This window comes from Cnephaeus nilssonii, assembly GCF_951640355.1.
Source record: "Cnephaeus nilssonii genome assembly, chromosome: X".
Taxonomy (NCBI): Eukaryota; Metazoa; Chordata; class Mammalia; order Chiroptera; family Vespertilionidae; genus Cnephaeus; species Cnephaeus nilssonii.
In genome coordinates this window covers 25,395,013-25,411,262 of record NC_137071.1, presented here as the reverse complement: position 1 = coordinate 25,411,262, position 16,250 = coordinate 25,395,013, and the positions used below count along the sequence as shown (strand labels likewise).

General features: G+C 37.2%; 1 protein-coding gene across 2 annotated transcripts in view; it reads left to right on the top strand.

Moving 5' to 3' along the window:
- The first annotated feature begins 3,902 nt into the window (after positions 1-3,902).
- Positions 3,903-16,250, top strand: part of KLHL4 (kelch like family member 4) — a 110,198-nt gene continuing 97,850 nt past the window's right edge. The window contains exon 1 of one of the 2 annotated variants that reach the window (XM_079764894.1): positions 3,903-4,042. Coding sequence is in view for 1 of the 2 variants with exons in the window: in XM_079764893.1 (XP_079621019.1) it covers positions 8,150-8,571 (422 nt within the window). In the remaining variant the exon portion in view is untranslated. Of the gene's footprint in view, positions 4,043-7,973; positions 8,572-16,250 lie in introns of those variants that run through there. The other variant, XM_079764893.1, reaches the window with a different exon arrangement.

Below are 16,250 nucleotides of genomic sequence, written 5' to 3'. Positions count from 1 at the left end.
ATGATCTAAATTCAATAATTTAAATAATTACTTTAGAGAAAATGTACTAAATATTCCAATGAAAAATAACTCTATGAGGTTGGTAACATTTTTATTTCTTTACTAGAGGCTTGGTGCATGAAATTCGTGCATGGGGGGGCATTTCTCTCAGCCCAGCCTGCACCCTCTCCAATCTGGAACCACTCGAGGGATGGCCTATTGACCATTTAGGCCCAGTCGTGCCTAAACGGGCAGTCAGACATCCCTCTCACAATCCAGGACTGCTGGCACCCAACTGTTCACCTGCCTGCCTGCCTGATTGCCCCTAATAGCTTCTGCCTGTCAGCCTGATCACCCCCTAACCACTCTCCTGCGAGCCTGATTGATGCCTAACTGCTCCCCTGCCAGCCCGATTGCTCCTAACTGCCCTCCCTTGCCAGCCTGGTCCCCCCAACTGCCCTCTCCTGTAGGTCTGGTCGCCCCCAACTGCCCTCCCCTGAGGGCCTGGTTGCCCACAACTGCCCTCCCTTGCAGGCCTGGTCCCTCCCAACTACTGTTCCCTGCTGGCCTGATCACCCACAACTGTCGTCCCCTGTCAGCCATCTTGTGGTGGCCATCTTGTGTCCACATGGGGGAAGCCATCTTTGACCACATGGGTGCGGCCATCTTGTGTGTTGGAGTGATGGTCAATTTGTATATTACTTTTTTATTAGATAGGAGGATTTTTCTTTCTTTCTTTTTCTTTGAAAAACTAAAGCACAGAGAGTATAATAATTTCTAAGTTCATACAAGTGGAAGAGCCAGGATTTAAACCCAATTAGAGCCCATGTTCTCTTTAAAAACCTTTTTATTTTTTTAAGAGAGAGAGAGAGAGAGAGAGAGAATCAATTTTTTGTTCCACTTAGTTGTGCATTCATTGGTTTCTTCTTGTATGTGCCCTGGCCAGAGATTAGAGCCCACATTCTTAATGTCAAAACAATGAAACAATGTCATTTAACTTTTAAGTGTTCAGTGGCATTAACATTTAATGTCCAGCTCTTACCCACTACAAATTAATTTCCAAATAAAAATAGATTTTAATTGTGAAATAATAATTTGTAATGCAAGGCTAGTGAACTCAGTGCTAATATAAAAGCTAGTGATACAATACTTACAGGAAATGTTTAGAGAAAGACAAAAGACAATACAAATATGTATTGAGTACTACAGTGCAGCCTAGAGATGGAAAAGAAGAGAGAGACTTCCCTTAAAAAGAGAACTGGGGATTTAAGTTTGGAGCTATTAAAGGATAACAAACTTTCTATAGATGAGTGAAGTTATTCCAAGCTAAGCAAATGGAATGTTTAATCACACCAGGCTGAAGGTACTGTCTTATGGAATACAATAAAGAGATTAGCCTGCTTAGTGGTATAACATGCACACTGTTAAATCAATAAAACAGATAAATAACTGTAACTAGTTGAGTAACTAGACAAAGAATTAATCTCGCAAGGCCTCACTAGAAGAATATCTCTTATGGTGTGGCTAAGAGCTGTCTTTTGCCCTATTCTGTTTGTTTTATAGTCCTTGTGAAAGACTTCATTGGGGAAAAGGGTCATCCACATATGCAGTGGAATTGAGAAGGTTGTCAAACACATTGTTTGATATATTTAACATGCCAAATTGTGTTAATAGGCTGAAAAATTAGCCAAATCTATCAAGAGGTGATTTAGTATATAGTTCAAATTGAGTAAGTACAACATATAATGAGATGTTTATAAGTTAGTATGAAAATTACTTTAGGATTTTATTATAAACTTATTCTCTGAGTTCCAGTTACTTTATCTACAAACTGATGTAATTAAATTAAAATATTTTAATGGTTCTATGACATTCTTGCCCAGCCGGTGTGGCTCAGTGGTTGAGCGTTGACCTATGAGCCAGAAGGTCATGATTCAATTCCAAGTCAGGGCATATGCCCAAGTTGTGGGCTCAATCCCCAGTGTGGGGTGGGCAGGAGGCAGCCAATCAATGATTCTTTCTCATCATTGATGTTTATATCTCTCTCTCCCTCTCCCTTCCTCTCTGAAATCAATGACAATATATTAAAAACAAAACAAAAAACAACTTATAGACACAGACAATAGCATGATGATTACAAGAGAGAAAGGGTTTGGGGGGAGGTAGAAGAAGGTTAAAGGTGGATGAATGATGATGAAAGGAGACTTGACTTGGGGTGGTGAACGCACAATATAATATACAGATGATGTATTATATGATTGTCCACCTGGAAACCTATATACTTTTATTAACTAATGTCACCCCAATGAATTCAACTAAAAATACTTATTTAATGTAATAAGTATTTCTACTTAATAGAATTAACTTTTTTACATTTATTGAAAAAATAAACTACATTTTTTATTTCAGTTTCCTTATGAAATATATTTTTGCTTAAAATATTATATTGATTGTTTGATCATAATTTCTGTAAAAATACATTTATAAATTGAATTTTGTGTTTTAAATATTTTTGTGACTTTTTCAATGAGGGATCATTATAATTATTAGTATAGTAATTAAACAAAATGATGGTCACATTTTTTTATTTGCAAAATATATTAAACAAATATTAACATGTTATTGAGAATTAGTTATTAGTAGAGTCATATGGGACTGTTTTTGTACTAAATTCATGTATCTGCAATGAATATTACTTTTCGCTAGAATGAGATAGGAGTCAGCATCATTTATTTTTTTCCACTTGTTTTTGAAGATGTGAGCAATGAAAAAAATCTGTTCACTTAAATAAATGGATGCAAATGGAAGGAGTTTGGTTATAACACCGTCATTCAATTATGTGATATCCTTTGGCAGGAGTCAGAAAACTTACCAACCAAAATAGAGACAGACTCATGGATAGAGAGCTGGTAGACAGCTCTGGCAGGGAGTGGGGAGATGGGAGTGGGCAGTGGTGTTGGGTGGGTGAAGGGATTGAGCAAAAAAAAGAAAAATAAAGAAAACTTACTGAGGCTATGAATCAATGTTAATGATTTTTTAACCTCTTTCATTTGGTAGTAATTTGGAGTGTAATTACTTAGGACAAGGGTTGGTTTAAAGTCATCTGTTTAGTAGCCAAAAATCTCTAAATAAGATACAGCCATACCTCGTTTTATTTTGCTTTGCTTTATTGTGCTTTACAGATATTGTGGATTTCACAAATTGAAGGTTTGTGGAAACTCTGCATTGAGCAAGTCTACCTGTAGCACATTTCCAGCAGCTTTTTCTCACTTTGTGAATCTATGTTACATTTTAGTAATTCTCACAATTTGCAAACTTTTTCATTATTATTATACTTGTCATGGTGATCTGTGATTAATGATCTCTGATGTTATTATGTAATTGTTTCTGGCTGCCAACAACTATGTTCATATGACAGCATATTTAATCAATATATGTTATGTGTGTTCTGACTGTTCCACTGAGGGCCCATCTTCCCATCTCTCTCACTCTCCTTGGTCTTCACTATTCCCTTAGATAAAACAATATTAAAATGAGACTCTATAATGGCCTCTAAATATTCAGTTGAAAGGAAGGGTTGCATGTCTCTGAATTTAAATCAAAAGCTATAATTGATTTAGTGCAGAAGGCATGTCAAAAGCTTAGATAGGCCTAAAGCTAGGCTTCTTGTGTCAGTTAGCCACGTTGTGACTGCAAAAGAAAGTTCTTGAAGGACATGAAAAGTGCTACTTCAGTGAACACACAAATGATAAGAAAATGAAACAGACATTGCTGATGTGGAAAAAGTTTTAGTGACTTGGATAAAAGATCAAACTCGCCACAATATTACCATAAACCAATGTCCAATCCAGAGCCAGATACCTAAATCTCTTCAATTCTTTGAAGGCTCAGAACGGGAAGGAAGCTGCAAAAGAAAAGCTTAAAGCTAGCAGAGGTTGGTTTTTGAGGTTTTAGGAAAGAAGTCATCTTCAGATCGTAATAAAAGTGCAACGTGAAGCACCAAGTGCTGATATAGAAGCTGCAGCAAGTTATTGAGAAGAACAAAATCCACAATATCTCTGAGGTATGCCTGTACTGCTTTTTCTTAAAAAAAATAATTTTAGTGCTGCCCAGTGTGGCTTGTGCCAAGTGACTAGTTCCATCTTCGGACTATGGTAAGTTATTGATGTGCAGCTTTTAATACACAGATGTCTATGACTGCATTATTTTTCTTTAAGTCATGTAATCAGATAATTATAGGGAAAATATTCCTAGGTACATTTGAATAATGTTAAATTTTGAGGTGTCCTAGTAGTGACTAATTTAATTTTCTGGTCAGCATTTTACTCAGAATACATCAAGAGAGCACACGGATGCTAAGTTGCCAGGATTTTTCAACTGGTTTACAGGTTTGTTTCCCAACTGTATAATCATTAATTATCTAGAAGGGCATTTTAGCCCATAACAATTTTGCAGTTTCATTTAAAAATAGAAACAGACTCATAGATACAGAGAACAAACTAATGGTTACCGAATAATAGGGTAGTGGGAGGATGGGTGAAAAAGGTAAAGGGGAATAAGAGGTACACACTTTCAGTTATAAAATAAATTACAAGGATGTAATGTACAGCATATGAAAAATAGTCAATAATATCATAATAACTTTGTATGGTGACAGATGGTTGGTTATTTGACTTATTGTGGTTATATTATAGTAAGTTATACAAATGTCAAACCATTATGTTGTACACCTGAAACTAATATAATTTTATGTCCACTATACTTTAATTTAAAAAAATGTAAAAAGAATTCTAGCACATATTGAGACAATAAATTTATGTGACAATAAATTCTTTTAGAATTTGTTATTCATTAATTCTACATATATTAGTTACTTGATTTCAAGTAGATAATAAAGCAAAGGAAAAGAAAAGATAAATAAGATATTGTTCTACCCTCACATTGTCTTTATTTCTGTTTGAATATGTTTGAATCTTTCTTTTATAGACAGAAATTTAAGAGAAACCCTCATGCTTCATAAAATATTATTTCTCTTCAATAATTTTCTAGATCTATATACTTTTTTAGCCATTCTATAATTCTGTGTCCAAGATCCAGGAAAATGTCCATAATCTTCATATTTTTATGTTTTGTATTTTTAAAATATTTTTATTGATTTCAAAGAGGAAGGGAGAGGGAAAGAGAGATAGAAACATCAATGATGAGAGAATCATTGCTTGGCTGCCTCTTGCACGCCCCCTACTGGTGACTGAGCCCACACCCCTGATCTCCTGGTTCATAGGTCGATGCTCAACCACTGAGCCAAGCAGGCTGGGCCATAATCTGCATACTTTTAAAAATCACATTCTAGATAGAATCATATAGAGTATTGTTCTATCTATGTTTAGATTTTGACAAGTGTCAGTTACCATTCATCTTACTGTAAAAGGTACACAGGGAAATATGCAATTTTATCTTGATCATAATAATCTCAAGGAAATGTAATAGAAAAAATAATGCAGACTCTTGGTGGCCCAGAAGATATTATTTTGAACTACTTAGATGGCCAATTTAGTTATTATTCTTGTGCCTAGGACACATTATTTTCAAATCTATTATAACATTGTATTTATTCTGACTGCTTTCTACAGTTTGCTTACTCAATGTCCAACATTGTGTTTTGGGCACAGTGCGGAACACAAAGGTCTAAAATACAGATTTTATCTTCAAGGAGTTTACTTGGAATGTCCCCTCTCCAAATAATAGAAAGGCAATTGATATGTTACCAGGACTCATTGATATGCCTGGGGCTCATCGGAAGAACTATTTGAGATCCTTTCCAATTATTTACATGCAAAATACTAGGAAGGGAAAACACACTCATCAAGAAGTGATGATAATAGATGCTAACATTGAGGCTTAAGAAACATGTTGGTGCCTAGCTGGTTTGGCTCAGTGGATAGAGGGTCAGCCTGAGGACTGAAGGGTCCCAGGTTCAATTCCGGCCAAGGGCACATGCCTGGGTTGCAGGCTTGATCCCCAGAAGGGGGTGTGCGAGAGGCAGTTTATCAATGATTCTCATCATTGATGTTTCTTTCTCTCTATCCCTCTCCCTTCCTCTCTAAAATCAATAAAATTTTTTTTTTAAAAAAAGAAACATGTTGGTAAATAGGTTGGAAATTTGGAGATACCAATAAATTGTTTGCAGGTGGTATAAAAATCAACTATATATTTATCAACGTTTATTAGTTTTTAGTACTAGAAAAAAACCTACTGTATCAGTGAGGGTCCTCCAGGGAAATAGAAACAATAGGATGTGTGTGCAGTACAGAGAGAGAGGGGAAAGAGAAAGAGAGATTGTTTTATTATAATGAATTGTATCACATAATTATGGATGCAGACAAGTCTCAAGATCTGCTGTCAACAAGTTGAAGACCTAGAAGAGCTGATGGTATAATTCAACTCCAAAAGCCAGGAGGCTTGAAACCCAGGAAGAACCAATATTTCAATTTGAGTCTGAAGTCAGGAAGAAAAAAAAAGAGATGAAGTCTCAGATTGAAGGTAGTCAGGCAGGAAGAATTCCCTCTTATTTAGAGAAGGGTCAGCCTTCTGTTTATTCAGGCCTTCAATTGCTTGGCTAAGGCCCACCCACAGTAGGGAGGACTATCTACTTTACTCAGTCTATTTATTAAAATGTTAAACACATCCAAAAACACTCACACAGAAACAACCAAAATAATGTTTGACCAAATATCTGAGCACCCCATAGCCCAGTCATGTTGGTTGATATATTAATTTTCCATTACACCTACAAAACAAGTGGGGATATAAGAGAAAGGTATAATTGCATTTATAGAAATCTGCAGGTAAAACACCCACCAAAACAGAAAATGATACTCATTTCATTCTCTATTTCCAAGTTTTAAAAATCCATTGCAAGTTAAAACTTTGGAAATCTATTCAGGCTCTTTATATTATGCTAATGAAATAAGTGACTTGGCCAAGATTAAACATCTCATTAACCCTAAAGCCAGAATTAAAACCAAAACCTTATAGTTTCAATATTCTTTCTAAGTATACACTGATGTTATTGCCCCCTTATCACCTGCATGCAAGACATGAAATCTGGATAAAACTCAAACTAAATTTAAAGATGGGATTGGTAGATGCATTTCATGTTATAAAACATCTACCTCTGTGCTACTAGTAATTCTGATTCAGATCTCAAAGTACTTTGTGTACAGCTATTACTGAGTTATGTGTCAATTTGAAGTTAATTCAAAACATGTTGTTTTGCATCCTCTCATAAGAACTTAAAAAAAATAGACCTTTAACACCACCTATGAAAATGAAGACCATGATAGGGAGATGTGTATACAGGCATGGAATCAGAATGGGCTATTTATTTGCAGGCTTTGGTAACTGAGAGAAGACATCTCTTCCAAGCTAACAAGATTAGAAAACACTTTCTTATATTTTTAAAACTGTTCAGGTTTTCAAGCAAATATTTATGTAAAGACATTCACATTTTCAGATGTATTGTAAAAATAATGGCAAACCTGAATGAGGGGACTGATGGCAAGATGCTTTCCCTTAATAAACCACCTTCAAAATTTCTGTAAGATCCCCAAAATAGATCATAATGAATTCACTGTTACAAATTCTCCCAGGACAAAGTGGCACAGTTTTAGAAGTGAGCTACTGGGAAAAGAATCTGGCAGGGGGTGGGGTGAGTGAAGGGAATCTAGAAGGAAGTGAGTTTAAACACTTTGCTTTTGCTCACATGCTTGGTTTTAAGCCTCAGCTACTGTAACTTGGGAAGGAAGAAGCTGGGTTCAATATTTGCAAGTCCAGGAGGGAAGACTGTGAGTGAGCATGCACATCAGCAGCTGGAGTGTGTTGTGGTAGCTGCTTTCCTGTGCTAAGCTGATTTACTTGTTTAAGGTCTGACCTCATCATCCTGTCAGTATGGGTTCCCACCTACACTGTTAGCTGCAGCTTCGCAGCTAGAAAGCTAGAAGTATTCTCTGTGTAGCACAGGCAGCAGGCAGCGGGGGAGGGGGGGACAAGAAAAGGCTGCTCTAGGCACTTGTGCTTTTGTTAGTTCAACAGAAGAGGCAGAGAAACCAGAGATAACAAAGGCTCCGTTTCCTTTCTGTGAGAGAAGGCTTTTGTCTTTCCTCCTGCAACAATGTCAATGTCTGGCAAGAAAGAGTTTGATGTGAAACAGATCCTACGGCTACGCTGGAGGTGGTTTAGTCATCCTTCTCAAGGTTCTTCCAACCCTGGAAACTGCCTTCAGCAGGAAGGATATGAGCATAGAGGGACCCAGGTTCAGGGCAGGTTGAAGAACCACTCTCGGGACAGAAACGGACTGAAGAAAAGCAATAGTCCTGTCCACCACAACATATTGCCACCAGTGTCAGGACTGGCCCCTGCCCATCAAAGAGTGCTTCAGAATTGGCACCCACAGAACCTGATAGAACATCTTCGAGCAAATGAAGATACTCCTAAAGCAGTTCCAGAGGAGAATTTGTTCAAAAGAGCTTGTGAGAAACATTCACAAGATTTGGAGATGATGGCTGATGAAAGTACAGGAGAGTCTACTGCCAGGTAGGAGTTTTCATTAGCATAATTGAAAGTCCTAGTCTAGGTTATCTTATCCTCTAAAACTCTCATTTAGTGTTTCAATAAAAGGGCTATAATAATCTCTGATTTATATATAGTCAATCAGGATCTACAAGAAACATCCCCCCTCTAAGTCTATGAAGAAAACAGGAATAACACGTTTTCATAATTTATAGGGAATATATTTTAGGGTTGTGATTTTGCTTCTCCTGTATCATTCTGATGTCATTAAGAATTCTGTTTCAGTTCTAAGAGATGTTTACTCTAAGTATTAATTTTTTGAAAATATCCTTTGTAGCTTGGATGTTCAAATAGTTGTGATTATTTGCAAAAGTGTAATGAATCACATAGAACTCTTTTTACTTTGTGAGTTAAACCAACTCTGACAAAATAAAACCTCATACTGCTCAGCACATTCTTATCGGCTCCGTAGTACATAGTTGCTATATTGACGATTTATAAATGTTATCTATGTGAGAACACGGGACAGCTTCCTTTGGCATTTGAGATTTATCTCAAGTTGTATTAGTTTCATAGCTAGTTTGTAATCATAAAAAAAAATTTTACATAAAGCAGGTAATAAAATGTTGCTCATCGCAGAGAGATGTTAAAGTAGGAAATGTAATTATGTCAATTATTTCAGGACATTGAATGGAACAGGAAATTATTTTAAAAAGTATAATTTCAGGACAGGATAGTTTACAAAATATTTAACGTTACCTTTATTATTTGAGTGGGAGAAAATTGTTCCCTCCTCTAATATTACCCAATATAACTTAACCTAGTGTATCTTTATTTTTAAAATTTTTTATTGTAAGATTTTATTTCCCTAGCATGCTACAGACCCAATTGATGATCTTGGCAACATTATGAAATTGTAAAAGAGCTTTGGAAAAATAAGTATTTGGAGTATGTTTTAAAATGTATAACTGCTTGGCATGAAACTATATTTATTTGGAAACCTGGATATTTGATAACTGTGTCTCTACATAAGTATAGAAGAGAAGAACTGGCATATTTGCTTCTAGATATAATTTTTCCAATATATATGCCTGACAATTTCTTTCTTTTATAAATTCAAAACATAATACCAATAGAAAAAGCAACATTACAAACATGACAAAGGACAAATCAAGTGAGTGAAATGATTCCTTTATAGGAACTCAGTCTTCTTGTTGAAATGTAAACATGAAAATGACAAAGTGTGAAATGACAAAGTGTGTATTAACGAATTGTCCTAAATATTTTTGTGATTACCCCCCAAAATGCTATATAATTGTTGGGATTGCAGGTTGTATTTAGTACAACTAATTGGACTTTCAAAGTAATATATAATCCACATTTTTAGATTCAGCAGATCTTTAAATTATCTCTCCTCACCATGAATATTCATTTTAAAAACTTCAGAATCTGGAGGTTAATATTTAATACATTTGACACTCTTGTAGAAAATTTTAAATTATCCACTCTGGCCTAACAAAATTTTTTGAGGGTCCCTGATTTCATTTTCCAGCATGAAAATATATTTATAATAAATTAGTTGCTAAAATTAAATGCTGGATAAAATATCAAATATAAAGTGTTACCAAATAATATTTTTAAAAACATTTCTCTTATTTCTGATAGATCCATGAAATATTTTCTTATTCATTTATTTCCATGTTCTAAATAAATGTCTGTTAATTATCCTATGGTTAAAGTGGAAAGTTAGTGTTTTCTTAAAATAAACAGGAAGTGCTTTTACTGATGTGCCAGGGATATTTTAAGCAGAAGAGAAGGGTGAATTGAGTATCTTATTAACTGAAATATAATGGCTTATTAATTTACCATTGGCCATTCTGAATTATGTCTTGGTTAAGGAGGGTTTGAAAAGGAGCTTTCTTATGTCCAACTTTTCTAATGCCTGTCTTCAACAAAATACGGCGCAGGAGGAAAGAATCCTGTTTAGTTGGTAACAGCCTTCCATCCCCAAAATACAACTCTTGTAGTAGTTAAAAACAAACAAACAAACAAACAAAAATGACAGTCAGTGTGAATTATCACACTGGTACAATATGGGCTCTGACACTCAGGGCAAAGTGATGGTCTTTAAGCCATCCGGCTTTCTACAAATATTGCATGAAATAAACAGAGAATGGACTAAATTTCTAACATGTAATATAACAGGATAATCTGCAGTTATTCCTAAAATAGATATTAAAACCAAGTTATTACAGTTATATTAATATACAAGTTTGGAGATTTAAAAACCCAAATACATTCTTATGTAATTGAATTATAAGTATATGTATTTCATTTAAGAACATCTCTCTATCATGACCCCACGCTGTGAGTATGCATATATCAGTATCCCTGGCATTAGAGACCTGAACTCAATTGTCATTTTCTTTGTGTCTTTCTCATCTACTAACTGCATTTTTGCTTCCTCCTAACTACCTTACTCAGTGTCCTTTATTTTTTTTTACTATATGCATACTTTATGTATTAATGTGTTTTACTCAGCACTCTTTAAAGACCATTCCATATTACTCTGTGTGTGTACGTATATAATATATTATATTTTTAGCATTCCAAAATCTTCCCTAAATTTTACAACCATTCATTTTTTATAAAAGAGAAAGCCTTAATTTTATAACATAAAATTCAACAATTTTCACTTTTAATTTTTTGCAAAAAAATACATCAATTTTATACAGTTTGTGGTACAGAAGGAACAATATGCAAAATAGTAGAACAGTTTGTGCTGCTTGCCCATAACCTGGATATGCCCATTTCTGTCCTCCAAAGGGTAGAAAAAACAGGTCCCCCCTGACTTAGTGACAGGCCCTTGGGTTGGGACAAGACCTTAGAAATCAAGTCATATATATATCCTATCTAATAAAAGAGTAATATGCAAATTGGCCGTACCTCCACTACACCCACAAGCCATGCCCACAAGCCACACCCACAAGCCAATCAGGAGCGAATATGCAAATAAACCCAACCAAGATGGTTGCAGCCATGAAGAGAAGGAGGGAGGCTTGGGTTTCCCTGGCAATGGAGGAAGCCAAGCTTTCCGCCTGTCCTTGCCAGCCTAGGCCTCCACTCAATGCTACAAAGTTTCAATGATAGAAGATAAATAAATCCCAACCAAAATGGCGGCATCCACGGAGCTGGAGAGAGCAGGAGGTTAGGGTTGCCTCTGGCAATGGAGGAAGCCAAGCTTCTGCAGCCCTGGCCAGCCTAGGCCTCCACTCCAGGCTACAAAATTTCAATTATAGAAGATAAATAAATCCCAACAGAAATGGCTGCCACCACGGAGCAAGCAGGAGGCTTGGCTCTACTCCAGGCTACAAAGTTTCAATTGTAGAAGATAAATAAATCCCAGATATCAGGGCCTCCACTTGGGTTGCCAGGTGGTGTGGCTGGCCTGCAAACCACCACAGGCCCCTCGCCCAGGCTGCCCCATGCCCCAAGGGAACCCCCACCTTGATCCTTGATCCGGGACACCCTTCAGGGCAAACCAGCTGGCCCCTACCCATGCACCAGGCCTCTATCCTATCTAATAAAAGAGTAATATGCAAATTGACCATCACTCCAACACAAGATGGCTGCCCCCATGTGGTCAAAGATCCTGCTCCCATGTGGACACAAGATGGCCACCACAGGATGGCCAGCAGGGGATGGCAGTTGGGAGGGAACAGGCCTGTAAGGGAGGGCAGTTGTGGGTGATCAGGCCAGCAGGGGAGGGCAGTTGGGAGGGACCAGGCCTGCAAGGGAGGGCAGTTGGGGGCAACCAAGCCTGCAGGGGAGGGAAGTTAGGGGTGACCAGGCCGGCAGAGGAGGGAAGTTGGGGGTGACCGGGCCTGCAGGGAAGGGCAGTTGGGGGTGACCCAGGCCTGCAGGGGAGAGCAGTTTGGGGGGACCAGGCCTGCAGGGGAGGGAAGGTGGGAGGGACCCAGGCCTGCAGGGAAGAGCAGTTTGGGGAGACCAGGCCTGCAGGGGATGGCAGTTAGGGGTGACCAGGCCTGCAGGGGAGGGCAGTTAGGGCTAAACAGGCTGGCAAGGGAGCAGTTAGGCATCAATCAGGCTGGCAGGGGAGTGGTTAGGGTGTGGTCAGGCTGGCAGGCAGAAGTGGTTAGGAGCAATCAGGAAGGCAGGCAGGAGAGCAGTTGGGAGCCAGCAGTCCTGGATTGTGAGAGGGATGTCCGACTGCCGTCTAGGGGTCCCAGATTGGAGAGGGTGCAGGCTGAGCTGAGGGACACCCCGCCCATGCACGAATTTCATGCACCAGGTCTCTAGTGTGTGTGTGTGTGTGTGTGTGTGTGTGTGTGTGTGTGTGTGTGTCTATGTATTAATACTTTAAACAATAAAGAATTAAAAAAAGAAAAAGTAAAAAAATAAAGCCTAGCCACAGTGACACATAAAAAAAAAAGAAATCATATCTTGTGCATGGAGAATGGGGGACCAACCCACCATAGTGCATTTTTAAATATGATTCTAGAGCTTTTAATATGGGAATTTAGTTTAAGAAATAATTTCTCGCTAGTAGGTCATAAAAGTATCTTGCTATATTATATGCTACTAAATTTTTGTATTAACTTTTGTATTCAGGACTTTATTCCCTTGTGAATAAACTTTTGCTCTCTTTTAAAAATGCTTTAGATATATGTAAAAATTTTTGTAATATTTTTAAAAGTTTACTAATTTTCTCCCAAAATCCACCTGAATTTCATTAGAAATATGCGGAAGTTATAGAATAATTTAAAGAGATGTGTTTTTATAATAACTCCTCTCATAAAATCAAATTAGTAAAAATACTGTTGTAATTTTTAATAGTTTTTATAATTACTCTGTAGAAATCTTATATATTCTTTCTTTTGCTAATTTTTTAGTGATTTTATAGATTTGTTGCTATTACAAATGGAGTCTTTTTATTTAGTTTGTTTCTTATATAAAAAAGTGTCTAAGTTGGATGGGTGTTCTCCTGTGCATTAAAAGGGTGCCAGTTCGATTCCCTGCCAGGGCACATGGCCAGGTTTCAGGCTTAATTCCCAGTTGGGGGCATGCAGGAGGCAGATATCTCTCTCTCTCTCTCTCTCACTCTCTCTCTCTCTCTCTCTCTCCATATATATATAATATATATATATATATATATATATATATATATATATATATATATATATCCCTCTTCATTCCTCTCTCTCTCAACTAGCTCAGATTAAAGTAAAAAAAGTAAAAAAGTGTTGGTGACTTTGGTTGCAGGTTCTATCGCAGGTCAGATCAGGGCACATACCTAGGTTGTGGGTTTGATCCCCCGTCGTGGTGCATATGGGAGGCAACTGGTCCATGTTTCTCTCACATTGATGTATCTCTCTCTCTCTCTTCCTTCCTTTTATGTCTAAAAATCAATGAACATTTCCTTGGTTGAGGACTAAGAAAAAGAAATTTTAAAAAATCAAAAATATTACAGTTAAGTAGTAGTAGGAAGAAAAAAAAACATAAGGAAGAGAGTTAAGAAGGGATACTCCTTCAGATAGGGAAGGTCTTTCTGATAACATTTGAGCACAGATCTAAACGAAAGAGAAAGACATAAGGATGTCTGACTCAAGAATTCTAAGCAAGTGAGAAGTTAATACTGCTGTGCCAAAAAGGAGCCCGTGACCACCATCCATTTTTTCTTTGCAAATCAATGCTGCATGCCCCCACACAATCCATTTATTAATGTCTAAAACATCCTTAACTGGTGAACTCAAAAATATGCCGTTATAGTGATTTTAAGAACACATGCAGGTCCCATGGCCATTCAGTAACTATGGTACCATTTTGTCCTTTGAGGATCTGGCTACTCATCAAAGAGACCATATGCCTCAGGTACAGAAGCCTGTGCCTTTCCTGAAAACAGACACATGATGGTGTATTTACTTTCTTAACAAAACTATTTAGACAGGGCCAAATGTATTATGCTTCTTTATCCTCCTCACAAATCTATCTATGATATGGAATATGATTGAGAAATATTTATGCATAAGGGAAATCCTAGATTGTAAACAGTGAAACTTATTGTAAGCATTCTTTCTCACAGAATAGGAAGTAAGCTGAGTGGGTATTTACAGAGAGAGCTTTCCAGAAGGACACACCAGCAATTTCAAGAGTCCTGAAATAAGAGGGTGTTTGATATTTTCAAATCCAAATCCAATGCAGCTGAAGTAGAATCCTCAATGGCAAGAGTGGTAGGAGATGATTTTAGAAAGGTAACAATAATAAAACAATAGTTATATAACAGTGAATATATTCCTAGAAGTGAGATCACTGGGTCAAATGGTAGTTCCATTTTTAATATTTTGAGAAATCTCTAAACTGTTTTTCACAGAGGCTGCACTAGTTTGCATTCCCACCAGCAGTGTACCAGGGTTCCCTTTTCTCTACATCCTCGCCAGCACTTGTTTGTGGATTTGTTGATGATAGCCATTCTAAAAGGTGTGAGGTGGTACCTCATTGTCCTTTGGATTTGCATCTCCTGGATGATTAGTGACTTTGAGCATTTTTTCATATGCCTTTCGGCCTTCTGTATGTCCATTTTGGAGAAGTGTCTATTTAGGTCCTTTGCCCATTTTAAAATTGGATTGTTTGTCTTCCTTTTGTTAAGTTGCATGAGTTCCTTGTAGATTTTGGAGGTTAATCCCCTAGTGGATGTGTCATTGGCAAATATGTTCTCCCATGGAGTGGGCTCACTTGTTATTTTATTGATGGTTTCTTTTGCTGTGCAGAAGCTCTTTATTTTGATGCAATCCTATTTGTTTATTTTCTCCTTAATTTCCATTATCCTAGGAAATGTATCTATAAATACATTGCTACAAGAGATATCTGAGATTTTGTTGCCAATGGTTTCTTCTAAGATTTTTATGGTTTCATTTAAATCTTTTATCCATTTTGAGTTTATTTTTGTGTATGGTATAAGTTGGTGGTCTAATTTCATTTTTTTGCATGTATCTGTCCAATTTTCCCAACACCATTTATTGAAGAGACTGTCTTGACTCCACTGTATGCTCTTGCCTCCTTTGTCAAATATTAATTGAGCATAACAGCTTGGGTCGATTTCTGGGTTCTCTGTTCTGTTCCATTGGTCTATATGTCTGTTCTTGTGCCAGTACCAGGCAGTTTTGAGAACAGTGGCTTTGTAGTATAGCTTGATATCTGGTACTGTGATCCCTCCAACTTTGTTCTTTCTCAGGATTGCTGCAGCTATTCAGGGTCTTTTTTTTTATTTTTTTATTCCAGATGAATTTTTGTAGAGTTTGTTCTAGATTTTTTAAAAATATACCGTTGGTGCCGAGGCTGGTTTGGCTCAGTGGATAGAGCGTCGGCCTGCGGACTGAAAGGTCCCAGGTTCGATTCCAGTCAAGGACACGTACGTTGGTTGCGGGCACATCCCCAGTAGGGGGCGTGCAGGAGGCAGCTGATCGATGTCTCTCTCTCATCGATGTTTCTGACTCTCTATCCCTCTCTTTTCCTCTCTGTAAAAAATCAATAAAATATATATATATACCATTGGTATTTTAATAGGAATTGCATTGAAACTCTCAATTGTTTTTGGTAGTATGACCATTTTAATGATGTTGATTCTACCAATCCATAAACACGGTCTATTCTTCCACTTGCGTTTATCTTCCTCTATCTCCTTT